Source organism: Salvelinus fontinalis, chromosome 1 (assembly GCF_029448725.1).
Source record: "Salvelinus fontinalis isolate EN_2023a chromosome 1, ASM2944872v1, whole genome shotgun sequence".
In the NCBI taxonomy this organism is placed as follows: domain Eukaryota; kingdom Metazoa; phylum Chordata; class Actinopteri; order Salmoniformes; family Salmonidae; genus Salvelinus; species Salvelinus fontinalis.
In genome coordinates this window covers 3,348,545-3,375,279 of record NC_074665.1, presented here as the reverse complement: position 1 = coordinate 3,375,279, position 26,735 = coordinate 3,348,545, and the positions used below count along the sequence as shown (strand labels likewise).

The 26,735-nt window shown below is 44.4% G+C and overlaps 3 protein-coding genes across 10 annotated transcripts in view; 2 read left to right on the top strand and 1 right to left on the bottom strand.

The window, feature by feature from the left end:
- Positions 1–7,934, bottom strand: part of heatr5b (HEAT repeat containing 5B) — a 364,356-nt gene extending 356,422 nt beyond the window's left edge. For all 6 annotated transcript variants that reach the window (XR_008761352.1, XM_055937963.1, XM_055938092.1 and 3 more), the window contains exons 1-5: positions 7,854–7,934; positions 7,105–7,331; positions 6,720–6,931; positions 1,811–1,919; positions 969–1,118 (exon numbers count right to left, since the gene is read on the bottom strand). Coding sequence is in view for 5 of the 6 variants with exons in the window: in XM_055937963.1 (XP_055793938.1) it covers positions 969–1,118; positions 1,811–1,919; positions 6,720–6,931; positions 7,105–7,230 (597 nt within the window). In the remaining variant the exon portion in view is untranslated. The remainder of the gene's footprint in view (positions 1–968; positions 1,119–1,810; positions 1,920–6,719; positions 6,932–7,104; positions 7,332–7,853) is intronic.
- Positions 7,935–9,211: 1,277 nt separating this feature from the next.
- On the top strand, positions 9,212–12,571 carry gpatch11 (G patch domain containing 11). Of its 2 annotated transcripts, none has more exons than XM_055937759.1 (8): positions 9,212–9,378; positions 9,873–10,099; positions 10,473–10,514; positions 10,711–10,831; positions 11,218–11,308; positions 11,518–11,655; positions 11,958–12,039; positions 12,128–12,571. In XM_055937759.1, the coding sequence occupies exons 1-8, from the start codon at positions 9,329–9,331 to the stop codon at positions 12,184–12,186; spliced, it is 810 nt and encodes a 269-aa protein (XP_055793734.1). In that variant the 5' UTR covers positions 9,212–9,328; the 3' UTR covers positions 12,187–12,571. The 2 variants fall into 2 exon arrangements, with proteins under 2 accessions (XP_055793734.1, XP_055793821.1); XM_055937846.1 differs by having other exon boundaries at positions 9,228–9,378; positions 9,878–10,099.
- Positions 12,572–13,433: 862 nt separating this feature from the next.
- The window catches only part of eif2ak2 (eukaryotic translation initiation factor 2-alpha kinase 2), a 26,731-nt gene continuing 13,429 nt past the window's right edge, over positions 13,434–26,735 (top strand). Inside the window, exons 1-6 of one of the 2 annotated variants that reach the window (XM_055936981.1) lie at positions 13,434–13,702; positions 19,916–20,053; positions 24,027–24,159; positions 24,471–24,634; positions 24,740–24,866; positions 24,975–25,048. In XM_055936981.1, the coding sequence (XP_055792956.1) occupies positions 19,941–20,053; positions 24,027–24,159; positions 24,471–24,634; positions 24,740–24,866; positions 24,975–25,048 (611 nt within the window). In that variant the 5' untranslated portion in view covers positions 13,434–13,702; positions 19,916–19,940. The remainder of the gene's footprint in view (positions 13,703–19,915; positions 20,054–24,026; positions 24,160–24,470; positions 24,635–24,739; positions 24,867–24,974; positions 25,049–26,735) is intronic. The other variant, XM_055936992.1, reaches the window with a different exon arrangement.

Below are 26,735 nucleotides of genomic sequence, written 5' to 3'. Positions count from 1 at the left end.
AGGGTCTTGAAGCACAGAGTAGACACGTTCTCCAGCTATGTGGTCCACATGAACACGTCAACCGGTGGTCATCGTTCTCGGGCGTCAACCGGTGGTCATCGTTCTCGGCGTCAACCGGTGGGCATCGTTCTCGGGCGTCAACCGGTGGGCATCGTTCTCGGGCGTCAACCGGTGGTCATCGTTCTCGGCGTCAACCGGTGGTCATCGTTCTCGGGCGTCAACCGGTGGTCATCGTTCTCGGGCGTCAACCGGTGGTCATCGTTCTCGGGCGTCAACCGGTGGGCATCGTTCTCGGGCGTCAACCGGTGGTCATCGTTCTCGGCGTCAACCGGTGGTCATCGTTCTCGGGCGTCAACCGGTGGGCATCGTTCTCGGGCGTCAACCGGTGGTCATCGTTCTCGGGCGTCAACCGGTGGTCATCGTTCTCGGCGTCAACCGGTGGTCATCGTTCTCGGGCGTCAACCGGTGGTCATCGTTCTCGGGCGTCAACCGGTGGTCATCGTTCTCGGCGTCAACCGGTGGTCATCGTTCTCGGGCGTCAACCGGTGGTCATCGTTCTCGGCGTCAACCGGTGGTCATCGTTCTCGGCGTCAACCGGTGGTCATCGTTCTCGGCGTCAACCGGTGGTCATCGTTCTCGGCGTCAACCGGTGGTCATCGTTCTCGGCGTCAACCGGTGGTCATCGTTCTCGGGCGTCAACCGGTGGTCATCGTTCCCGGCGTCAACCGGTGGTCATCGTTCCCGCGTCAACCGGTGGTCATCGTTCCCGCGTCAACCGGTGGTCATCGTTCCCGCGTCAACCGGTGGTCATCGTTCTCGGCGTCAACCGGTGGTCATCGTTCTCGGCGTCAACCGGTGGTCATCGTTCTCGGCGTCAACCGGTGGTCATCGTGCTCACGTCAACTGCTGGTTATCGTTATATCTGAGCCCTTCCACAATTTGCGGACTGTTGCACATTATGCACTAACCTTAGCCACGGCACAGCGCACAGCCATGGAGCGGTCTGTGAGTAGGGAGCGAGTGATCTTATAGATGTCTCTATGGCAAGAGGCTGCTGCTCCACCAAGACCATTCAATACCTTCTGTAGACTCAGGAGAATCTCACTACGACCCTGAGACTGGAGACAGAGGGATGAGACAGAGGAGGAGGAGGGGATGAGAGGAGAGGAGATGAGAAAGGGGATGAGAGGAGAGGGGATGAGACAGAGGAGGAGGAGGGGATGAGAGGAGATGAGAGGGGGGGATGAGACAGAGGAGGAGGGGGGATGAGACAGAGGAGGAGGAGGGGATGAGACAGAGGAGGAGGAGGGGATGAGACAGAGGAGGAGGAGGGGATGAGAGGCATGAGGGGATGAGAGGCATGAGGGGAGGGGCGAGGAGAGGAGGGGCAAGGAGTGGAGGGGCAAGGGGCAAGGAGTGGAGGGGCAAGGGGCAAGGAGTGGAGGGGCGAGGAGAGAAGGGGGGATGAGAGAAGGGGGGGATGAGAGAGATGAGGAGAAATGGGGTGGTACATACAAGTCATTCAAAGTCTATCCCAATATTGTTGCCATGATGAACTGTACATTCTGAGCAACGATAGAGATAAACCTGGCGTTCCTAGAATGTTTTATTTATTTAACCTTTATTTAAATAGGCAAGTCAGAATACCATGATAAGAAGCATTATGAGCTGCTAGGAAGCCCTTACCTCTGCCCTCTAAAACCCAGGAAGCCCTTACCTCTGCCCTCTAAAACCCAGGAAGCCCTTACCTCTGCCCTCTAAAACCCAGGAAGCCCTTACCTCTGCCCTCTAAAACCCAGGAAGCCCTTACCTCTGCAGTCTTCAGTGCTTTCAGCATGTTGGTGATGGTGTCTGGGAAGGAGCTTCCCAGCATCCGCCCCATCTTCTCATAGAAGGACCCAATACAGGCCACCGCAGCGCTGCAAAACAAACCACGATGAGCGTAACAGAGGAGTTCCTTACCACTCAAATATAGACTGTAAACTATTCTTTACCCATTCACATCCGGTCAGACAGACAGCACCCGGTCAGACAGACGGTACCCGGTCAGACAGACGGCACCCGGTCAGACAGACGGTACCCGTCAGACAGACGGTACCCGTCAGACAGACGGTACCCGTCAGACAGACGGTACCCGTCAGACAGACGGTATCCGGTCAGACAGACGGTATCCGGTCAGACAGACGGTATCCGGTCAGACAGACAGTACCCGGTCAGACAGACAGTACCCGGTCAGACAGACAGCACCCGGTCAGACAGACAGCACCCGGTCAGACAGACAGTACCCGGTCAGACAGACAGTACCCGGTCAGACAGACAGTACCCGGTCAGACAGACAGTATCTAGGTTTCTATCCAATTTGCAACATATTTTTCATGTGAATATTATAAAAAAACATTGTCCATCTTTGTGTGAACTCAATCAGGTAAATCTCCTGGAATGCATTATTACAAAACACACTGCATGACAGATGTTTCCTCTGAAAAAAAGGCCACGATGGAACCACTGCAGCACCATTAAGTCCTGCTATAAGATCACAGATAATCCACTGGGCTAGATCTCTCAGACCTCTCGTCTTAAATCCCACTTTAAAAAAAAAAACACAGAATATCACACCGCAGATCAACATCAACTACTAACTACTAACTCTGACGTCAACATAACCCTCTCAGCTACAGGATGTAGGCCTAGACGTCCATAACCTGGCTTTCAGGCTACATAGAAACAGACGAGAGGGTTGAGGGATTTTAATGTAAAAAATAAATACCTGTGTGTTTGATTTGATCAAATCCATTGAATGACTAACATGACATCGTGTCAACAGAGGCACTGTATCCAGCTACAGCATAATGACCTAGAGGCACTGTATCCAGCTACAGTATAATGACCTAGAGGCACTGTATCCAGCTACAGTATAATGACCTAGAGGCACTGTATCCAGCTACAGCATAATGACCTAGAGGCACTGTATCCAGCTACAGCATAATGACCTAGAGGCACTGTATCCAGCTACAGTATAATGACCTAGAGGCACTGTATCCAGCTACAGTATAATGACCTAGAGGCACTGTATCCAGCTACAGTATAATGACCTAGAGGCACTGTATCCAGCTACAGTATAATGACCTAGAGGCACTGTATCCAGCTACAGTATAATGACCTAGAGGCACTGTATCCAGCTACAGTATAATGACCTAGAGGCACTGTATCCAGCTACAGTATAATGACCTAGAGGCACTGTATCCAGCTACAGTATAATGACCTAGAGGCACTGTATCCAGCTACAGTATAATGACCTAGAGGCACTGTATCCAGCTACAGTATAATGACCTAGAGGCACTGTATCCAGCTACAGTATAATGACCTAGAGGCACTGTATCCAGCTACAGTATAATGACCTAGAGCCACTGTATCCAGCTACAGTATAATGAGCTAGAGCCACTGTATCCAGCTACAGTATAATGAGCTAGAGCCACTGTATCCAGCTACAGTATAATGACCTAGAGGCACCGTATCCAGCTACAGTATAATGACCCAGAGCCACTGTATCCAGCTACAGTATAATGACCCAGAGGCACTGTATCCAGCTACAGTATAATGACCTAGAGGCACCGTATCCAGCTACAGTATAATGACCTAGAGGCACCGTATCCAGCTACAGTATAATGACCTAGAGGCACTGTATCCAGCTACAGTATAATGAGCTAGAGCCACTGTATCCAGCTACAGTATAATGAGCTAGAGCCACTGTATCCAGCTACAGTATAATGACCTAGAGGCACTGTATCCAGCTACAGTATAATGACCTAGAGGCACTGTATCCAGCTACAGCATAATGACCCAGAGGCACTGTATCCAGCTACAGCATAATGACCTAGAGGCACTGTATCCAGCTACAGCATAATGACCTAGAGGCACTGTATCCAGCTACAGCATAATGACCTAGAGGCACTGTATCCAGCTACAGCATAATGACCCAGAGGCACTGTATCCAGCTACAGCATAATGACCTAGAGGCACTGTATCCAGCTACAGCATAATGACCTAGAGGCACTGTATCCAGCTACAGCATAATGACCTAGAGGCACTGTATCCAGCTACAGCATAATGACCTAGAGGCACTGTATCCAGCTACAGCATAATGACCTAGAGGCACTGTATCCAGCTACAGCATAATGACCTAGAGGCACTGTATCCAGCTACAGCATAATGACCTAGAGGCACTGTATCCAGCTACAGTATAATGACCCAGAGGCACTGTATCCAGCTACAGCATAATGACCTAGAGGCACTGTATCCAGCTACAGCATAATGACCCAGAGGCACTGTATCCAGCTACAGCATAATGACCTAGAGCCACTGTATCCAGCTACAGCATAATGACCTAGAGGCACTGTATCCAGCTACAGTATAATGACCTAGAGGCACTGTATCCAGCTACAGTATAATGACCTAGAGGCACTGTATCCAGCTACAGTATAATGACCTAGAGGCACTGTATCCAGCTACAGCATAATGACCTAGAGGCACTGTATCCAGCTACAGTATAATGACCTAGAGGCACTGTATCCAGCTACAGTATAAGGCCCTAGAGGCACTGTATCCAGCTACAGCATAATGACCTAGAGGCACTGTATCCAGCTACAGTATAATGAACTAGAGGCACTGTATCCAGCTACAGCATAATGACCTAGAGGCACTGTATCCAGCTACAAAAGTATTCAGACCCCTTGACTTTTTTTTGTTGTTACGTTACAGCCTTGTTCTAAAATGGATTAAATACAAAAACATCCGTAGCAATCTACACACAATACCCCATAATGACATCACAATACCCCATAATGACATCACAATACCCCATAATGACATCACAATACCCCACAATGACAAAGCAAAAACAGATTAAGACATTTTGGCAAATGTAGTAAAAATAAAGAACAGAAATACTAAGTATTCAGATACTTTGCTATGAGACTTGAAATTGAGCTCGGGTGCCATTGATGATCCTTGAGATGTTTCTACAACTTTATTGCCGTCCACTTGTGGTAAATTAAATTAATTGGACATGATTTGGAAAAGTCACACACTTGTCTATATAAGGTCCCAAAGTTGACAGTGAATGTCAGAGCAAAAACCAAGCCATGAGGTCGAAGGAATTGTCTCTAGAGCTCTGAGACTGTATTGTGTCGAGGCACAGATCTGGGTGAGTGCACAAAACATTTCTGCAACATTGAAGGCCCCCAAGAACACAGTGGCCTCCATCATTCTTAAATGGAAGAAGTTTGGAACCACCAAGACTCTTCCTAGAGCTGGCCGCCCGGCCAAACTGAGCAATCGGGGGAGAAGGGCCTTGGTCAGGGAGGTGACCAAGAACCCGATGGTCACTCTGACAGAGCTCCAGAGTTCCTCTGTGGAGATGGGAGAACCTTCCAGAAGGACAACCATCTCTGCAGCACTCCACCAATCAGGCCTTTATGGTAGAGTGGACAGACGGAAGCCCCTCAGTAAAAGGCACATGACAACCCGCTTGGAGTTTGCCAAAAGGCACCTAAAGGACTCTCAGACCATGAGAAACAAGATTCTCTGGTCTGATGAATCCAAGATTGAACTCTTTGGCCTGAATGCCAAGCTTCACGTCTGGAGGAAACCAGGCACAAGCCCTACAGTGAAGCATGGTGGTGGCAGCATCATGCTGTGGGGATGTTTTTCAACAGCAAGAACTGGGAGACTAGTCAGGATCGAGGGAAAGATGAACGGAGGAAAGTACAGAGAGATCCTTGAAGAAAACCTGCTCCAGAGCACTCAGGACATCAGACTGGGGCGAAGGTTCACCTTCCAAAAGGACAATGATCCTAAGCACTCAGCCAAGACAATGCAGGAGTGGCTTCAGGACAAGTCTCTGAATGTCCTTGAGTAGCCCAGCCAGAGCCCGGACTTGAACCCAATCTAACATCTCTGGAAAGACCTGAAAATAGCTGTGCAGCAACACTCCCCATCCAACCTGACAGAGCTTGAGAGGATCTGCAGAGAAGAATGGGAGAAACTCCCCAAATACAGGTGTGCCAAGCTTGTAGCTTCATACCCAAGAAGACTTGAGGCTGTAATCGCTGCCAAAGGTGCTTCAACAAAGTACTGAGTAAAAGGGTCTGAATACTTTTGTAAATGTGATATTTAAGCATTTTATTTGTAATACATTTGCAAAAATGACTAGAAATCTGTTTCTGATTTGTCATTATGGGGTATTGTGCGTTTTTTTTTAATCCATTTTAGAATAAGGCTGTAACGTATCAAAATGTGGAAAAAGTTAAGGGGTCTGAATACTTTACGAACACACTGTATGTATGTATGTATATATATAATGCCTATAATTTTAATGCTTAACCCTACATCTGTCTATAATTATAATGCTTAACCCTACATCTGTCTATAATTATAATGCTTAACCCTACATCTGATGTCTATAATAATAATGCTTAACCCTACATCTGTCTATAATTATAATGCTTAACCCTACATCTGATGTCTATAATAATAATGCTTAACCCTACATCTGTCTATAATTATAATGCTTAACCCTACATCTGATGTCTATAATAATAATGCTTAACCCTACATCTAATGTCTATAATAATAATGCTTAACCCTACATCTAATGTCTATAATAATAATGCTTAACCCTACATCTAATGCATAAAGACATATCAAACTAAAAAGCTCACAGTTTGGTGGGGAGGTAGGCGGGCGTGTCATCCTTGCTCTTGATGATGTCGTTGCACTTGTCCAGTGTCTGGAAGACGGTGAAGGTGTCTCCTATGCTGTAGAGGGTAGCCAGGTTCTTAGCTAGCAATTTCCTGGTGGGAGGGCCAGGGGCACTGCTGATCAACCCTGTCAGCTGTTCAACCAACTTCTTCTGCTTCTCCTTCACATCCACCTGGCGGCGGGGGCATAAACACAGAGAGAGAGACACACAGAGAGATTAACACTCAGACAACAAAACGTAGGTTGCAGATAGAGGAAATCGGATAACACTGACAGCACAAGTGTGTGTAGTGTAACACAGGTGTATGGGCTAGCGTGAGTAAATTAGTCTCTCTGTCAACTCACCTTGTTTGCTGCCACTAGAACCTTGTCCAGGAAACGGAGCCATTCGAAGATGAATACGGGTCTCTTAGCCTCAGTGATCTGAGCTAGGGCTTCCTCGTTCAGAAGTAGACTGTGAGCCAACTCCATGGCGATAGTAATCTAGCTAGCGGTAGCTAATAGCCGGTAGCTCTTGGGTAAAGGGTCCTCTCCTTCAGCTCACAGAGCCCAATGATACAGCCTCCTCAACTCTGGAAATGTATTGGGGAGAGAGGATCACAATCTCCGTATATTCACAGTGGTATTATATCAGACCAGATAGAGACCAAAGATAAACGTCAGAGCAAAAAGGATGTAACGTTAGCTAGCTAGCTACAAGCTAACGTTACAGAGTCATAGGTGGTCGCACCTGCCAACTATATTGGCTAGTAGTTAGCAAACACTAAAACAAATCAATATTAACTTGGTAACGTTACAATGCTCATAGTACCAGTCCGTCGTGTAACCAACTAATTTAACTGATACCTAGCTAACTAACTACGTTCATAAAATGTTGACTGACGTTGCAATGATAGAAGAGGGTTAGGACCACAGCTAGCAAACATTAGCATTCAGGACACTTGCCACACAGCTTACTAGACGCAAATGAATGCCGAAAATGCACGATCAAACGCCTTACACGAACACAACCATCTATTTCATACAGTCAATCACAGATGTAAATATTGAATACGTTTTAATCAATCAAATAAACAAAAACAACCTCGTCCTACCTGTTTGTCGCCAAGATCATTGACGAATCATTTGACGTCAACTGTGTCGATGGCCAATGATGTGTATAAACCTTGAATGAATGACAGATCCGCTGTATTGAAGTCACCGCGCAGCCATCTTGGTACTCTTCAATTAAAAACTATATAATGGAAGCCATAGAAATGTATATATTAACGTATAAATTCATTTTTGACACGTTTATTATATTACAGACACCTTAATGCATAATTTAAAATTAGATTATGTCAGCTGAACAGAAAAATAAAATACAAATACATAAAACATTTTCCTTAAAATATATATTTTTGAGAATACTAATGTTACTTTCCACACTAAAACAACATAAATACTTAAATACATGTAATTTTGTCCTTGAAACATTTTTTATAAAAATACTGTAGAATTCCATTCATTCCTACGGAGGACTGCTCTTACTAGGGTGTGCCAATATGGCCGACCAGTGGCTTCAAATTGACTCGTATAACCGGCTTTTCGAGGTACTCGGACCTAGCATATGAATACAGCACTAACGTCAGAAAACCATAGGTTATACACGTCATTGGTCGGTGGCACTACGGTGGCACACAGTAGATTTATATTAGAACAAGATTTGAACCTATTATGGAGAGATGTACTGGTTGGATTATTAACCTACGATATAAATAATTTGAAACAATTTTATTTAACTACATTATTTTGCCAAATTTCATATTCCCAAATGTAAATCATAAAAAAACACAAATTTTTCTTACCTTTCCAAAATAAATTGAATAATATTTTAAGACAATTAAATACTGTAACAACAGTATATTTTAGGCTTTGTGTAATGCGTTAGCTCCGCCCCTGGCCCCGCCCATAGACAACTGTCCTTTGTATATTTTTTATGTAAACTTGTGTACCTTTTTATATTGATTTATTGTTGTTAAAAACATTATTTTTTAATTGTTCCGGCCGGAAACTCATCAAAATGTCAGGAAAACATTTTGGGGTAATATTGAATCGTATGATTTGATTAAATGTATAATACTATATTAGTTCTGGACCTTATGTACATTTCTATGTCATATTTCTTTCCAATATAGTATTTAGATGCACAACATGGCAACGGAACCAATCAAATGTGCAGAGGTTCCAGGCGGAATCTTTTCGCGAACGGAAAAGAGTTGTCACTAGTTACCACAGCCACAAAGTCAAAATTGTCTAGCTATCGTAAAAAAATATAAAAACAAAAAATAGCTTTTTGGTCTTAATTCATTGTTAGGGTTAGGCATAACGTCAGTAACTTGGTGTGTTTAAGGTTATCTTTAAAATCAGCTTTTAAGAAGATTAATTGTAGAAATAGGCGGGGTTTAGCTGATTACGACATTGTGGATGTGGTAACTAACTAACGTTAGTGACGACCGAGAGAAGGTGAAAGCCAGCTGAACAATAATAGTCCTACAATAGTTTACTTGTTTGGTTTTACAAGTCAATAATGGCTGAAGACGAAGATGATTATATGTCTGATGCCTTTCTCAGTCAAATGTGAGTTGTTTTTCTTCAGTTTCCGTACGGTGATTAAATAAATTGTAACTGACGGCTACATCAGTGTGTGGATTTGTGATGCTGGGTACCATTAACTAGCTAGCTAGTTACTGTAACATTGGTTAACGTAGCTAATTAGCTAGCTACACAGATGAATAGGAGCCACGTTCGGTTGCCAAACGATGCATATAGAAATGCAATGAATAAAGACGACAATACCTTAGTCTCCTGCTTGGTCTACATGTTGGAGAGGCAGATTTAGCTAACGAGATAACTAGTCAAAGGCATGCTGATTCATTTAAGTAGGAGTAGTAATTGGCTGGATCAAAAGCCTACACGTCAGGTCTCACCTCATATTTTGTTACACATTCCACAGAAGAATATTCAAAAAATATACTTTAGTGTCTATTGTCTAGTTATTACATGTGTGTTCCGTTTATAGCTAAGTTCTCCATTTATGTGCAAGGTTCTCTCTGTGTCCATCTCCCTGGCAGACCAGATGTGAAGCCCGGTATCCCGATGGTGAAGCGTGTGAAGGAGGCCCTGAGGAAAGAGGTTCTTCACAAGGAGAAGAACGTTAAGAACCGCCAGAAGACTATTAAAGAGTTGGAGCAGGAGAGTAGAGAGATGGCACAGCACAGCACCATCAGCAACCAGAACAAGGGCTTTGCTCTGCTGCAGAAGATGGGCTACAAAGCTGGACAAGGCCTGGGGAAGCAGGGTTAGTCCTCTCCAGTTCAACTCAGAATGTATCATATTACTTCTTAACTGAATCAGTTAAACTCAGAATTAAATGTCTGACTTTATTATATTCAGTTAGGAGTTAGGCCAGACATCACAATAACTAAGCCAGTCAGGTCTCTTTAGTGATGGGAGTTTGTATTGTAGCAAAGTCAGGGGGGTAGTCCAGACTGGGGCTTGAACCCAGCACTTTGGTACTGTCAACCCAACACCTTAGCAGTTCCGCTAAGAGATGTGAACCCTTGACGAGGTCGCTGTGTTGGAATAAAGTTGTTACAATATGACGATCAGACCTGACATCACATGATAGATTTTCTTCAAGTATTGATTCCTGTCTTTATTCCCTCTTGCAGGGGCGGGAAGAGTCGAACCTATTCCACTAAATATCAAAACAGGTGAGAATTTATTGTCATATCCAAGACAAAATGTCAGTAAATTCTAACCTACACATTGACAATGCGTGCATCAACATTACCTTTTTGAAGAGATGTAGCCTACCTAATGCAATTAACACATTACTTCTAACATAACCTTCTGTTATTGCAATAGTTGTAAACCTACTGCATCATCCTGTGGTTGTGTATCACTCAGACAGAGGGGGCATCGGCATGGAGGGAGTGAAGAAGAGGAAAGCGGAGGAGGAACTTGAACATTATCGTCAGAAAGCCCGGGCCAAACAACAGAATGAGAAACAGTCCCTGGAGGACTTCAGGTAAAGACCTAGTCCCAGATGGCACCCTATTCCCTATTGGCTCTGGTCTAATGGCACCCTATTCCCTATTGGCTCTGGTCTAATGGCATCCTATTCCCTATTGGCTCTGGTCTAATGGCACCAGTCAGGTGCTGGTCAAATGTGTTCTAATGCTGTTCTGTGTTCTACTGCTGTTCTGTGTTCTACTGCTGTTCTGTGTTCTACTGCTGTGTACGTGTGTTCTAATGCTGTTCTGTGTTCTACTGCTGTTCTCTGTTCTACTGCTGTGTACGTGTGTTCCAATGCTGCTCTGTGTTCTACTGCTGTTCTCTGTTCTACTGCTGTGTACGTGTGTTCTACTACTGTGTACGTGTGTTCTAATGCTGTGTACATGTGTTCTATATCAGAGTGAGGATGAGGACAGAGAGGGAAGAGCAAAAGATTGAGGGGGACCTCAGGAGGAGTCAGAAAGCCTGTGAGCAGCTGGACAGTCAGAAGGTTAGACACACACACACACACACAGTCTTTTATCTGCAAAAAGTCAATTTGGTGGAAACACGCCTCTGGTGGAAAATGTGTGGATTTTACAATATTTGCCTGAAAATCTGTTGCCAATTGCATTGAAACCAACTCTATTGACAAGAAGAAGACAAGGCCTTTTTATGTTTAACTCTGATTATACTGAATACTCTCCTTTTAAACTCCAGGGTGTCCCGGTACCCAGGGAAGACTGGTACTGGCCTAAACTGGTTGTTGAGGAGGAGGGGGAGGAAGAGGAAGACAAGGTGGTGAAGGAGGAGGAGGAAGAGGAAGAAGACAAGGTGGAGGAGGAGGATGAGTTAACTGTTAGTACATTTAATTTGAAAATGATAGAAGCTCAGGAAAGAGACGAAAGATATGGCCAGTTAAAGAATAGACATTATAATGGCATGAAACAGTATGGTTGAATTAAGAATAGACATTATAATGGCATGAAACAATATGGTTGAATTAAGAATAGACATTATAATGGCATGAAACAGTAGGGTTCAATTTAATGGCATGAAACACTAGGTTTGAATTAAATCTAGATGAAAGAATAAATTGAATCTAGATTACTATTTTGAAGTTTCTCCTGTGACAACCCTGTTTTAATGATCTTTTCTAGTCACTGGACAAGCTACAAATTCTGACATCCTATTTAAGAGGGGTCCATTTTTACTGCATATGGTGTGGGACCGCTTACAATGGTAAGAATGAATCCTACTCGCTTAAATAAAACATCCCTGGCCATTGTAAGACATTGAATACCACCTTACACGGTTTTGTGACCTACAGATGAGGAGGACCTGTGTTCTAATTGTCCTGGAGACACAGCTGCAGATCACGATGACTGACTCGCTGCTGAATAATCTACAGGAGAGACTGGAGGCGTCGGCCAGTCGGATTCATTAACATATGGGCGATTTATAAATGGGATCAGAGGCTGTATGTATGAAGCGTTTCTGTAGGAGTACGTGATTTGGATTTTTCTCTTTAGATCACAATGAATACGGTTACATGAACAGGGGCGGGGGGGGGGGGCTGATCCTAGATCAACACTCCTATTCTGAGCCGGTTGATACATATAACATCTGCCCCTGTATGATATATAGGTGAGGTTTGACCTATAACGTGTGAATTTGTATTATTTATAATGTAGACAGGACATTTGATGTATTTTCTTCCTGAACATGTTTTTGTTTTGTTTTTTTGTTTAATAAATGAAAAACACTTTTTTTATATATGATTCAGAAACCATGAATTTAAAGGTTATTTAGATTATAATCTGGGTTGTGTTATTTGTACATTTGCCAGGCAAACTTGATATTTGCATAGGGTTCATTCATCCATGTCATCCACAGACCACCAAGTCGAGATGTGTGCCTCCTTATCTAACACTGCATTCAGTAGGATGCAACATGTATTGCAAATGCAGATAGAATCTTTGGAGCTGTTTAAAAAAATATAAGTTTGGCACTTTCACCAATTTATTGGCATGTAAAACATACTTTTTTTCTTATTCGTTTAACCTAAAACTTCTCACATATTACTAAACTAAATATCGTTTTGTTTTATTTTGGGGAATATAATTATTTGTATGCAACACATAGACGTCAGCCCAGTAGCCATATTGACTGATGACGTAGGGTTCGGGAAATCGAAACCAAAGATTATGGATATACTGACAAGATACGTGTCTCTCCTTCCTAACAATGGGATTTGTTGTCCACAACGCGGACCGGCGGGCTGTCTAGCTCCCGTTTATCCTTTCTTTGGATTTTTAACGTCAACCGCCTGTATTCAATAGAGAGAGACGCTATGCCACTATCCTTAATTCCTGAAAATGCATAGCCGTCTCGAGACAAATTCCGATAAGTGCTTTTTTTCCAAAGTTGCCGTGATGTCACGTGTCCTACTTAAATCAAACTCGTAACAATTTAACCATTACAAAATGTATATTCGAGCAAATACATCTCACGTAACAAATAAGCCATCACTTTTTTTATTGACCATATTCGACACTCGCATTGACCTCCATAAAACAACTCACGCAACCTGCTGGAGGGAGACTGATTTTTATCCGAGTTGAGCATCTCTCTTCCTTTACCTCTCTGTAGAAACTTTTCCTCTCTTTTGAAGCACAAAACGAAAGTAAAGCGCGATGACTGGACACTGACAGCAGTGCAGCCAGTAATTATTCAAACACTTGTGGGGACCATCTACACCAAGGACTCTAACTAAAACAATAAATTATACATAACTATACAACGTTAGAGAGCATCCACACTAGAGGAACGTTTATCGTTCTACACCGATCAATCCACTGGTCAACGCGTCCTACTGCATGCCAAAAGGCCTATTAATAAAGCGGTAAGTACCACAGACGATTCAGTACATTGGGGTGTGTTACGTTGTCATAGTGTGAACTGCAAATAATACTTCAATGCACATGTCACGAAAATAACTATAGAAACTCGTATTTAAATGAAGTAATTCATCAACATATGCTGTTTAACCTGCGCGTCTTTATATATCATGTCAATGGTTCACAACTGATTTCCATTTTTCGGATTGATGTCAATTTGTTTTCGATCTTATCTTTCACTGTGTTCATGTCTCTGTTTGACCTGTCCAACCATTAGCAATGCATCAGTGTAACAATATAATGTCTGTGGCCAAAGTGAGCACACCAACGCACACGCTCTCTCAACTTTCCCCTTGAGAGTTCTTCTTAAAGGTGGTTGGCATCCAATATGTTGCGTCACCGTCCCCGACTGGACTCTAGTATAAATCCATTATACTTTGTGATACTTTATTCTTTCTTTTTTTAACACCCAACTCTCGTACACCCAAGTACTTCTCTGCAGCTGCTACCACAATATCAATTTTCTGTGATTAACGTTCCGTTTCTGCGGTACAGTTAAAAACCATTGCTATGAACGATACGAAGCCAACTTTCCTTACCCGACAGTTCATTTGGACTAGGCCTATTTTACATTCAGCAATTAACAAGAGCAAGACTGTTTCTCTCCAAGAAAAGACTAATAGGCCTAGTATGAAAAAATATTATAAAATAAATGTCCTACAGCTTTTGTAGATTGTAGCTATTCCTGGGATTACACGTGAAAATGAATAAAGGAGAGGTTTGAGTCCGTATAGCCTATTGCACATAAGACCAGCTGGAAGAGAGAAAGGCTAGTTGCGTAGCGGAAGGAAGAAGTTAAATATTAGCTAGATGTTAGGCCATTCATTACATATAGGAAAACATGAGGGTTCCTCTAGGGTTCTTTGGGAAGGGTGATGGTTCTATGTGGAACCATAATGACTCAAAGAACCCTTTTGAGCTCTTCAACGATTCTGTCCTTTCCACAAAAAAAAGGTTCTTTTCTTCTTTAGTGAGAATTAAAATGTAAGGGAAGTTGCTCATTGGAATATCTGAGGGAGTGGTTTGGGCGCAGACCTTTATGTGCAACCATGAGTAATAGGTGTCATTCCAGTTGATTTAATATGTTGCGTAATGCCGTTAACATATTACATAAACCTATGGCCAGTGACTGACTCATGTACTGTAAGGTCTTGAGTCAATTGAGAACGGTTGACTAAGTCAGTAGGTCTCAGTTCTCTCCTCGGGGTCCTCCAGCTGTTCCAGAGGAAGCTGCTTGATTCAACTGAACACAATAATAACACCTATGGAATTTCAACAATATAATATTATGATTAAACAGAAAAAAAAACCTTGTATGGTTCATCAAAATGATTTATGAAGAACCTTTCTGATTGAGAATGGTTTTGTAAAGAACCTTTCTCCATAAAGGTTCTATAAAGAACCATAAAAAATGGTTATAACCATAGAATATAGAATGTTAGGAAAGAGTTCTTTATTGAACCATCATGGGTTCTATGTAGCCCCAAATAGGGTTCTATATAGCCCCAAATAGGGTTCTATGTTGCCCCAAATAGGGTTCTATATAGCCCCAAAAATGGTTCTATATAGCCCCAAATAGGGTTCTATATAGTCCCAAATAGGGTTCTATGTAGCCCCAAAAAGGGTTCTATGTAGCCCCAAATAGGGTTCTATGTAGCCCCAAATAGGGTTCTATATAGCCCCAAATAGGGTTCTATGTATCCCCCAAAAGGGTTCTATATAGCCCCAAATAGGGTTCTATGTAGCCCCAAATAGGGTTCTATATAGCCCCAAATAGGGTTCTATGTAGCCCCAAAAATAGTTATATATATAGCCCCAAAAAGGGTTATATATAGCCCCCAAAAGAGGTTTTTGTAGCCCCAAATAGGGTTCTATATAGCCCCAAACAGGGTTGGCCCTGAAGTTATTTGTTCTCGTTCTTGGTGTGGACGGCCCTGAAGTTATAGTTCTCGTTCTTGGTGTGGACGGCCCTGAAGTTATAGTTCTCGTTCTTGGTGTGGATGGCCCTGAAGTTATTTGTTCTCGTTCTTGGTGTGGGACGGCCCTGAAGTTATAGTTCTCGTTCTTGGTGTGGACGGCCCTGAAGTTATAGTTCTCGTTCTTGGTGTGGACGGCCCTGAAGTTATAGTTCTCGTTCTTGGTGTGGGACGGCCCTGAAGTTATAGTTCTCGTTCTTGGTGTGGGACGGCCCTGAGGTTATAGTTCTCGTTCTTGGTGTGGGACGGCCCTGAGGTTATAGTTCTCGTTCTTGGTGTGGACGGCCCTGAAGTTATTTGTTCTCGTTCTTGGTGTGGACGGCCCTGAAGTTATAGTTCTCGTTCTTGGTGTGGGACGGCCCTGAAGTTATAGTTCTCGTTCTTGGTGTGGACGGCCCTGAAGTTATAGTTCTCGTTCTTGGTGTGGACGGCCCTGAAGTTATAGTTCTCGTTCTTGGTGTGGACGGCCCTGAAGTTATAGTTCTCGTTCTTGGTGTGGGACGGCCCTGAGGTTATAGTTCTCGTTCTTGGTGTGGACGGCCCTGAAGTTATTTGTTCTCGTTCTTGGTGTGGACGGCCCTGAAGTTATAGTTCTCGTTCTTGGTGTGGATGGCCCTGAAGTTATTTGTTCTCGTTCTTGGTGTGGACGGCCCTGAAGTTATAGTTCTCGTTCTTGGTGTGGACGGCCCTGAAGTTATAGTTCTCGTTCTTGGTGTGGACGGCCCTGAAGTTATAGTTCTCGTTCTTGGTGTGGACGGCCCTGAAGTTATAGTTCTCGTTCTTGGTGTGGGACGGCCCTGAAGTTATAGTTCTCGTTCTTGGTGTGGACGGCCCTGAAGTTATAGTTCTCGTTCTTGGTGTGGACGGCCCTGAAGTTATAGTTCTCGTTCTTGGTGTGGACGGCCCTGAAGTTATTTGTTCTCGTTCTTGGTGTGGACGGCCCTGAAGTTATAGTTCTCGTTCTTGGTGTGGACGGCCCTGAAGTTATAGTTCTCGTTCTTGGTGTGGACGGCCCTGAAGTTATAGTTCTCGTTCTTGGTGTGGACGGCCCTGAAGTTATAGTTCTCGTTCTTGGTGTGGACGGCCCTGAAGTTATAGTTCTCGTTCTTGGTGTGGACGGCCCTGAAGTTATAGTTCTCGTTCTTGGTGTGGACGGCCCTGAAGTTATAGTTCTCGTTCTTGGTGTGGACGGCCCTGAAGTTATAGTTCTCGTTCTTGGTGTGGACGGCCCTGAAGTTATAGTTCTCGTTCTTGGTGTGGACGGCCCTGAAGTTATAGTTCTCGTTCTTGGTGTGGACGGCCCTGAAGTTATAGTTCTCGTTCTTGGTGTGGGACGGCCCTGAAGTTATAGTTCTCGTTCTTGGTGTGGACGGCCCTGAAGTTATAGTTCTCGTTCTTGGTGTGGACGGCCCTGAAGTTATAGTTCTCGTTCTTGGTGTGGACGGCCCTGAAGTTATAGTTCTCGTTCTTGGTGTGGGACGGCCCTGAGGTTATAGTTCTCGTTCTTGGTGTGGACGGCCCTGAAGTTATTTGTTCTCGTTCTTGGTGTGGACGGCCCTGAAGTTATAGTTCTCGTTCTTGGTGTGGACGGCCCTGAAGTTATTTGTTCTCGTTCTTGGTGTGGACGGCCCGGAAGTTATAGTTCTCGTTCTTGGTGTGGACGGCCCTGAAGTTATAGTTCTCGTTCTTGGTGTGGACGGCCCTGAAGTTATAGTTCTCGTTCTTGGTGTGGACGGCCCTGAAGTTATAGTTCTCGTTCTTGGTGTGGACGGCCCTGAAGTTATAGTTCTCGTTCTTGGTGTGGACGGCCCTGAAGTTATAGTTCTCGTTCTTGGTGTGGACGGCCCTGAAGTTATAGTTCTCGTTCTTGGTGTGGGACGGCCCTGAAGTTATAGTTCTCGTTCTTGGTGTGGACGGCCCTGAAGTTATAGTTCTCGTTCTTGGTGTGGACGGCCCTGAAGTTATAGTTCTCGTTCTTGGTGTGGACGGCCCTGAAGTTATAGTTCTCGTTCTTGGTGTGGGACGGCCCTGAGGTTATAGTTCTCGTTCTTGGTGTGGACGGCCCTGAAGTTATTTGTTCTCGTTCTTGGTGTGGACGGCCCTGAAGTTATAGTTCTCGTTCTTGGTGTGGACGGCCCTGAAGTTATTTGTTCTCGTTCTTGGTGTGGACGGCCCTGAAGTTATAGTTCTCGTTCTTGGTGTGGACGGCCCTGAAGTTATAGTTCTCGTTCTTGGTGTGGACGGCCCTGAAGTTATTTGTTCTCGTTCTTGGTGTGGACGGCCCTGAAGTTATAGTTCTCGTTCTTGGTGTGGACGGCCCTGAAGTTATAGTTCTCGTTCTTGGTGTGGACGGCCCTGAAGTTATAGTTCTCGTTCTTGGTGTGGACGGCCCTGAAGTTATAGTTCTCGTTCTTGGTGTGGGACGGCCCTGAAGTTATAGTTCTCGTTCTTGGTGTGGACGGCCCTGAAGTTATAGTTCTCGTTCTTGGTCTGGACGGCCCTGAAGTTATAGTTCTCGTTCTTGGTGTGGACGGCCCTGAAGTTATAGTTCTCGTTCTTGGTGTGGGACGGCCCTGAAGTTATAGTTCTCGTTCTTGGTGTGGACGGCCCTGAAGTTATAGTTCTCGTTCTTGGTGTGGACGGCCCTGAAGTTATAGTTCTCGTTCTTGGTGTGGGACGGCCCTGAAGTTATAGTTCTCGTTCTTGGTGTGGACGGCCCTGAAGTTATAGTTCTCGTTCTTGGTGTGGGACGGCCCTGAAGTTATAGTTCTCGTTCTTGGTGTGGACGGCCCTGAAGTTATAGTTCTCGTTCTTGGTGTGGACGGCCCTGAAGTTATAGTTCTCGTTCTTGGTGTGGACGGCCCTGAAGTTATAGTTCTCGTTCTTGGTGTGGGACGGCCCTGAAGTTATAGTTCTCGTTCTTGGTGTGGGACGGCCCTGAAGTTATAGTTCTCGTTCTTGGTGTGGACGGCCCTGAAGTTATAGTTCTCGTTCTTGGTGTGGGACGGCCCTGAAGTTATAGTTCTCGTTCTTGGTGTGGGACGGCCCTGAAGTTATAGTTCTCGTTCTTGGTGTGGACGGCCCTGAAGTTATAGTTCTCGTTCTTGGTGTGGACGGCCCTGAAGTTATAGTTCTCGTTCTTGGTGTGGACGGCCCTGAAGTTATAGTTCTCGTTCTTGGTGTGGGACGGCCCTGAAGTTATAGTTCTCGTTCTTGGTGTGGGACGGCCCTGAAGTTATAGTTCTCGTTCTTGGTGTGGGACGGCCCTGAAGTTATAGTTCTCGTTCTTGGTGTGGGACGGCCCTGAAGTTATAGTTCTCGTTCTTGGTGTGGGACGGCCCTGAAGTTATAGTTCTCGTTCTTGGTGTGGGACGGCCCTGAAGTTATAGTTCTCGTTCTTGGTGTGGACGGCCCTGAAGTTATAGTTCTTGTTCTTGGTGTGGACGGCCCTGAAGTTATAGTTCTCGTTCTTGGTGTGGACGACCCTGAAGTTATGAAAACGATATTAGCACTATGTTATGACTTTGAGCATTGTTGCAGAATGTTTATTTATTGTTTGCCAATTGAACTTGAACTAATCAGTCATGGTCACGCTCACCTTTGATAAGGAGCTTGTGTCCTTATATTGTTTGCATATCGATTTATTAGCTAACTTGCGCGTATTGATTATGCGCACAAAACAATCCAGTCCCCAGCTTCGTTACTGTGTGTCACGTTCTGACCAGAGTTCTTTTGTGTTTTCTTTGTTTTAGTGTTGGTCAGGACGTGAGCTGGGTGGGCATTCTATGTTGTGTGTCTAGTTTTTCTGTTTCTATGTTTGGCCTGATATGGTTCTCAATCAGAGGCAGGTGTTTGTGATTGTCTCTGATTGGGAACCATATTTAGGTAACCTGTTTTGTGTTGGGGTTTTGTGGGTGGTTGTCTTCTGTCTCTGTGTCTATGCACCAGATAGGACTGTTTCGGTTTTTTCACATTTGTTGTTTTGTAATTTTGTAGTGTTCACGTTTATCGTCTTTATTAAAACATGTTGAACACTAACCGCGCTGCGCTTTGGTCCGATCCCTGCTACACCTCCTCCTCAGACGAAGAGGAGGAAATCTGCCGTTACACTGTGTCATTTATCATTTTATATAATTATTGTCTTGATATTCCTTTGTTTTTCTCCCCTTTTATTTCTGACAGATTCAACAACATTTTATCATAAGAAATGGATTCCACAAATTATATCTCCAGACTGTGGGAGTATGCTCAGAGAAAACGTCAGATGTCTGACATCAAGTTTGAGGAGGTTGGTACAGATGGACCGGATCATCTTAAAACGTAAGTCAATTGAACTGACATAGCTGGTATTGCCTTCAGAAAGTAGCCACACCCCTAGACTTGTTTTGTTACAGCCTGCCATTAAAATGGATTCAATAGAGCTTGTTTATCACTTCTCTACACACAATACCCCATAAAGTCAAAATGGAATTATGTTTTTTTTTTTTTTTTTACAAGTTAATAAAAATGAAAAGCTGAAATGTCTTTGGTCAATAAGTATTCAACCCCTTTGTTGTGGTAATCCTAAATAGGAGTACAACTTTACTTAACAAGTCACATAATAAATAGGAGTACAACTTTACTTAACAAGTCACATAATAAATAGGAGTACACTTTACTTAACAAGTCACATAATAAGTTCCATGGACTAATAGTGCTCTAATAGCGTTTAACAATAATGTTACCTCATCTCTGTCCCCCACACATACAATTATCTGTAAGGTTCCTCAGACAAGCAGTGAATTTCAAACACAGATTCAACCACAAAGAGCAATAATGTTTTCCAAAGACATTGAATAACCCTTTGAGCATGGTGAAGTTATTAATTACACTGGTGTATCAATACACCCAGTCACTACAAAGATACAGGCGTCCTTCTTAACTCAGTTGCTGGAGAGGAAGGAAACTGCTCAGGGATTTCACCATGAGACCAATGGTGACTGTAAAACAGATGTCCAGCAGCGATGACATATCCTAGGAAGGAGATGGTGGAGCGATGGAATTCACACTTCTCCGCTTTAAAGAAAAGCTGGTTCTCCAGGAGACACTGAAGGACCTGTCGGACGTGGAGGACGTGTTCTTGAGTTGAACGGGAAAAGACAAGGATGTCGTCGAGGTAGACAAACACGAACTGCTTCAGCATGTCCCGGAGTACATAGTTGTCCAGGGCCTGGAACCAAGTACGAATGGCATAACCAAGTACTCATAGTGCCCGCTATCCGTGTTAAAGGCTGTCTTCCACTCGTCTCCTTCCCATATCCGAACCAGATGGTAGGCATTCCGAAGGTCCAACTTGGAGAAGATGGTCAATCCCTGAAGAGGTTGGAAAGCCGAGGAGATGAGTGGTACAGGGTAACGGTTTTCAACCGTGATGTCATTAAGGCCCTGGTAGTCAATAAACGGGCACAGGGTTTTGTCCTTCTTCTCCACAAAGAAGAACCCTGCGCCGGTGGGGGAGGCAGATAGAGGAACACTACCTGCAACGAGAGAGTCCTCAATGTACTCCTCCATAGCCTTGGTTTCTGGACCCGACAGGGAGTAAAGCTGCCTCCAAGGTGGTGTAGTTATTACCCTGTTACCTAATTTTCAACCAAATGAAATATGCATCCAAGACGAACTGAAATAATATCAGTGGGCCAAAATTCCTCCACAGCGACGTGAGAGACTGATCAACAACTACAGGAAGCGATTGGTTGCAGTCATTGTAGCTAAAGGAGGCACAACCAGTTATTTATTTATTTTACTTTTATTTAACTAGGCAAGTCGAATCCCTCAATTATGGCCTAGGAACAGTGGGTTAACTTCCTTGCTCAGGGGCAGAATGACAGATTTGTACCTTGTCAGCTTGGGGATTCGATCTTGCAACCTTTCGATTATTAGTCCAACGCTCTAACCACTAGGCTACGCTGCCGCACCCTATTGAGGTATAAGGCATTGGGTATAACTTTGTTTATGAAATAAGTATGTAGCTGTGTTATTTGTAAACTCAGGTTCCCTTTGATGATCTGATGACATTCAATATCAACAATAGGCAAAATGGAGACTTTCACAGCACTGTAGTTACCTGAAGATGTCCCACCTAGTTACCTGAAGATGTCCCACCTAGTTACCTGAAGATGGTCTCACCTAGTTACCTGAAAATGGTCCCACCTAGTTACCTGAAGATGGTCCCACCTAGTTACCTGAAGATGGTTTCACCTAGTTACCTGAAGATGGTCCCACCTAGTTACCTGAAGATGGTCCCACCTAGTTACCTGAAGATGGTCCCACCTAGTTACCTGAAGATGTCCCACCTAGTTACCTTAAGATGGTCTCACCTAGTTACCTGAAGATGGTCTCACCTAGTTACCTGAAGATGGTCTCACCTAGTTACCTGAAGATGGTTTCACCTAGTTACCTGAAGATGGTCTCACCTAGTTATCTGAAGATGGTCCCACCTAGTTACCTGAAGATGGTCTCACCTAGTTACCTGAAGATGGTCTCACCTAGTTACCTGAAGATGGTCCCACCTAGTTACCTTAAGATGTCTCACCTAGTTACCTGAAGATGGTCTCACCTAGTTACCTTAAGATGTCCCACCTAGTTACCTGAAGATGTCCCACCTAGTTACCTGAAGATGGTCCCACCTAGTTACCTGAAGATGGTCCCACCTAGTTACCTGAAGATGGTCTCACCTAGTTATCTGAAGATGGTCCCACCTAGTTACCTTAAGATGGTCTCACCTAGTTACCTGAAGATGGTCTCACCTAGTTACCTGAAGATGTTCCCACCTAGTTACCTGAAGATGTCCCACCTAGTTACCTTAAGATGGTCTCACCTAGTTATCTTAAGATGGTCCCACCTAGTTACCTGAAGATGGTCTCACCTAGTTATCTTAAGATGGTCCCACCTAGTTACCTGAAGATGGTCCCACCTAGTTACCTTAAGATGGTCCCACCTAGTTACCTTAAGATGGTCCCACCTAGTTACCTGAAGATGGTTTCACTTAGTTACCTGAAGATGTCCCACCTAGTTACCTGAAGATGTTCCCACCTAGTTACCTTAAGATGTCCCACCTAGTTACCTTAAGATGGTCCCACCTAGTTACCTTAAGATGGTCCCACCTAGTTACCTGAAGATGGTCTCACCTAGTTACCTGAAGATGGTCCCACCTAGTTACCTGAAGATGGTCTCACCTAGTTACCTGAAGATGTCCCACCTAGTTACCTTAAGATGGTCCCACCTAGTTACCTGAAGATGGTCTCACCTAGTTACCTGAAGATGGTCCCACCTAGTTACCTGAAGATGGTTTCACCTAGTTACCTGAAGATGGTCTCACCTAGTTACCTGAAGATGGTCCCACCTAGTTACCTGAAGATGGTCCCACCTAGTTACCTGAAGATGGTCCCACCTAGTTACCTGAAGATGGTCCCACCTAGTTACCTGAAGATGGTCTCACCTAGTTACCTGAAGATGTCCCACCTAGTTACCTGAAGATGGTCCCACCTAGTTACCTGAAGATGGTCCCACCTAGTTACCTTAAGACGGTCTCACCTAGTTACCTGAAGATGGTCTCACCTAGTTACCTGAAGATGGTCTCACCTAGTTACCTGAAGATGTCCCACCTAGTTACCTGAAGATGGTCCCACCTAGTTACCTGAAGATGGTCTCACCTAGTTACCTGAAGATGTCCCACCTAGTTACCTTAAGATAGTCCCACCTAGTTACCTGAAGATGGTCCCACCTAGTTATCTGAAGATGGTCCCACCTAGTTACCTGAAGATGTCCCACCTAGTTACCTGAAGTTGGTCTCACCTAGTTACCTGAAGATGGTCCCACCTAGTTACCTGAAGATGGTCTCACCTGGTTACCTGAAGATGTCCCACCTAGTTACCTGAAGATGGTCCCACCTAGTTACCTGAAGATGGTCTCACCTAGTTATCTTAAGATGGTCCCACCTAGTTACCTTAAGATGGTCTCACCTAGTTACCTGAAGATGGTCTCACCTAGTTACCTTAAGATGGTCTCACCTAGTTATCTTAAGATGGTCCCACCTAGTTACCTTAAGATGGTCTCACCTAGTTACCTGAAGATGGTCTCACCTAGTTACCTTAAGATGGTCTCACCTACTGTGGTTGCTTTGAGTAAGAGCGTCTGCTAAAAGACTAAAATATAGTTTGTACTGTAATCATGAAACAATTAATTCATTTAATTCAATCATTCAGTAATTTATTCATTAACTATTGCCTTAAACATTTCCCCCCTTTTCCCCCAGCTTCACTGTGAGGGTGGTGATTAAGGGCCATGCCTATCCTAACGGGGTTGGAAAGAACAAGAAAGAGGCCAGACAGAATGCTGCTAAACATGCTCTGGCTGGCATGACGGAGACGACAGAGCAGAAAGATCCTGTAAGAACAGACATTTCTTTTTGTTCTACTGATGGTAACGGGCGTTGACCAGGGGCCGTATGTATCAAGCATCGCAGATTGCTGATCTAGGATCAGGTCCCCCCTGTCCATATAACATTATTAATTGTGACGTAAAAGGCTGAACTGGTCCTGACTCAGCACTCCTACTCTGAAATACAGTCCCTGGTGACATTTTGATTGACAAAGACCGTACTATCATATGTTAATGTTTAGTTACAGAATATATCGACTTTTGGAGCATCAAACATACAGTTTGAGACCTGACGTCCTGCGTAATATTTTCCCAACAGTCTGTTTCATGTCCTCCGTCACCGGCTCCGTCTCCAGCCCCTCCTGTCCGAGCAGTTATCTCCCAGCCCAACTACGTGTGCTGGCTGAATGAACACAGTCATAAGTACAGACTGCCTATAAAGGCTTTGGAAGAAACACGTGATGGACCCAACAACACCTCACAGTAACACTTCATACAGTACTCTGAAGTTATTTACTAACATCGCCGTTGCAAAGGGTCATATCCAAAACTAAAGGTGTGTGTGTGTGTGTGTGTGTTGTATGTCAGATGCTGTAGGTATGTGGTAGGTGAGAAAGAATACCCAGAGGGCTTTGGGAACACAAAGAAGGAGGCTAAGGAGGAAGCAGCAATGCAGGTCTATCTGGAGTTACGTGGCAGTAGTCAGACTACAGGGGTAAGGGTTATTAGGCCACACCATAGACACACTATCTCTCATGATATGATATGCAATCTAAATGTTATTTAATGATAGTGGAGAAATTAACAATGTTTTGTTTCCAAGACTGTAGATGAAAACTGCAATAGCACTACTGGAAAACACAAGGAGGAATTGAATCCAAAGGTTGTGGTCCTCAGGTAAGACAAAATATTTCTTTATTTTATTTTTCTTCTAAGTCTCCAGTGCATATATTACCAAGTAATCAGCCGTAGCTGTAGTCGTCTGTAAATCAGCCGTAGCTGTAGTCGTCAGTAAATCAGCCGTAGCTGTAGTCGTCTGTAAATCGTCCGTAGCTGTAGTCGTCTGTAAATCAGCCGTAGCTGTAGTCGTCTGTAAATCAGCCGTAGCTGTAGTCGTCTGTAAATCAGCCGTAGCTGTAGTCGTCAGTAAATCAGCCGTAGCTGTAGCGTCTGTAAATCAGCCGTGGCTGTAGTCGTCTGTAAATCGTCCGTAGCTGTAGTCGTCTGTAAATCAGCCGTAGCTGTAGTCGTCTGTAAATCAGCCGTAGCTGTAGTCGTCTGTAAATCAGCTGTAGTCGTCTGTAAATCAGCCGTAGCTGTAGTCGTCTGTAAATCAGCCGTAGCTGTAGTCGTCTGTAAATCAGCCGTAGCTGTAGTCGTCTGTAAATCAGCCGTGGCTGTAGTCGTCAGTAAATCAGCCGTAGCTGTAGTCGTCTGTAAATCAGCCGTAGCTGTAGTCGTCTGTAAATCAGCCGTAGCTGTTTTCGTCTGTAAATCAGCCGTAGCTGTTTTCGTCTGTAAATCAGCCGTAGCTGTAGTCGTCTGTAAATCTGCCGTAGCTGTAGTCGTCTGTAAATCAGCTGTAGTCGTCTGTAAATCAGCCGTAGCTGTAGTCGTCAGTAAATCAGCCGTAGCTGTAGTCATCTGTAAATCGGCCGTAGCTGTAGTCGTCTGTGGATCAGCCGTAGCTGTAGTCGTCTGTGGATCAGCTGTAGTCGTCTGTAAATCTGCCGTAGCTGTAGTCGTCAGTAAATCAGCCGTAGCTGTAGTCGTCTGTAAATCGGCCGTAGCTGTAGTCGTCTGTGGATCAGCCGTAGCTGTAGTCGTCTGTGGATCAGCCGTAGCTGTAGTCGTCTGTGAAGTAGCCGTGGCTGTAGTCGTCTGTAAATCAGCCGTGGCTGTAGTCGTCTGTAAATCAGCCTTGGCTGTGGTCGTCAGTTAATCAGCCGTAGCTGTAGCCGTCTGTAAATTAGCTGTAGTCGTCAGTAAATCAGCCGTAGCTGTAGCGTCTGTAAATCAGCCGTAGCTGTAGTCGTCTGAAAATCAGCCGTAGCTGTAGCCATCTGTAAATTAGCTGTAGCGTCTGTAAATCAGCCGTAGCTGTAGCCATCTGTAAATTAGCTGTAGTCGTCAGTAAATCAGCCGGAGCTGTAGCTGTCTGTAAATTAGCTGTAGTCGTCAGTAAATCAGCCGTAGCTGTAGCGTCTGTAAATCAGCCGTAGCTGTAGTCGTCTGTAAATCAGCCGTAGCTGTAGTCATCTGTAAATCAGCCGTAGCTGTAGTCGTCTGTAAATCAGCCGTAGCTGTAGTCGTCTGTAAATCAGCCGTAGCTGTAGTCGTCTGTAAATCAGCCGTAGCTGTAGTCGTCAGTAAATCAGCCGTAGCTGTAGTCGTCTGTAAATCAGCCGTAGCTGTAGTCGTCTGTAAATCAGCCGTAGCTGTAGTCGTCTGTAAATCAGCCGTAGCTGTAGTCGTCTGTAAATCAGCCGTAGCTGTAGTCGTCTGTAAATCCGCTGTAGTCGTCTGTAAATCAGCCGTAGCTGTAGTCGTCTGTAAATCAGCCGTAGCTGTAGTCGTCTGTAAA

What these genes read in the sequence shown, in the direction of transcription:
- gpatch11 (XM_055937759.1), top strand. Translation starts at nt 9,329, where the DNA reads ATGGCTGAAGACGAAGATGATTATATGTCTGATGCCTTTCTCAGTCAA. An exon ending in TCCACTAAATATCAAAACAG is followed by an intron (nt 10,515 to 10,710) that starts GTGAGAATTTAT and finishes TGTATCACTCAG; the next exon opens with ACAGAGGGGGCATCGGCATG. An exon ending in AGGAGGAGGATGAGTTAACT is followed by an intron (nt 11,656 to 11,957) that starts GTTAGTACATTT and finishes GATCTTTTCTAG; the next exon opens with TCACTGGACAAGCTACAAAT.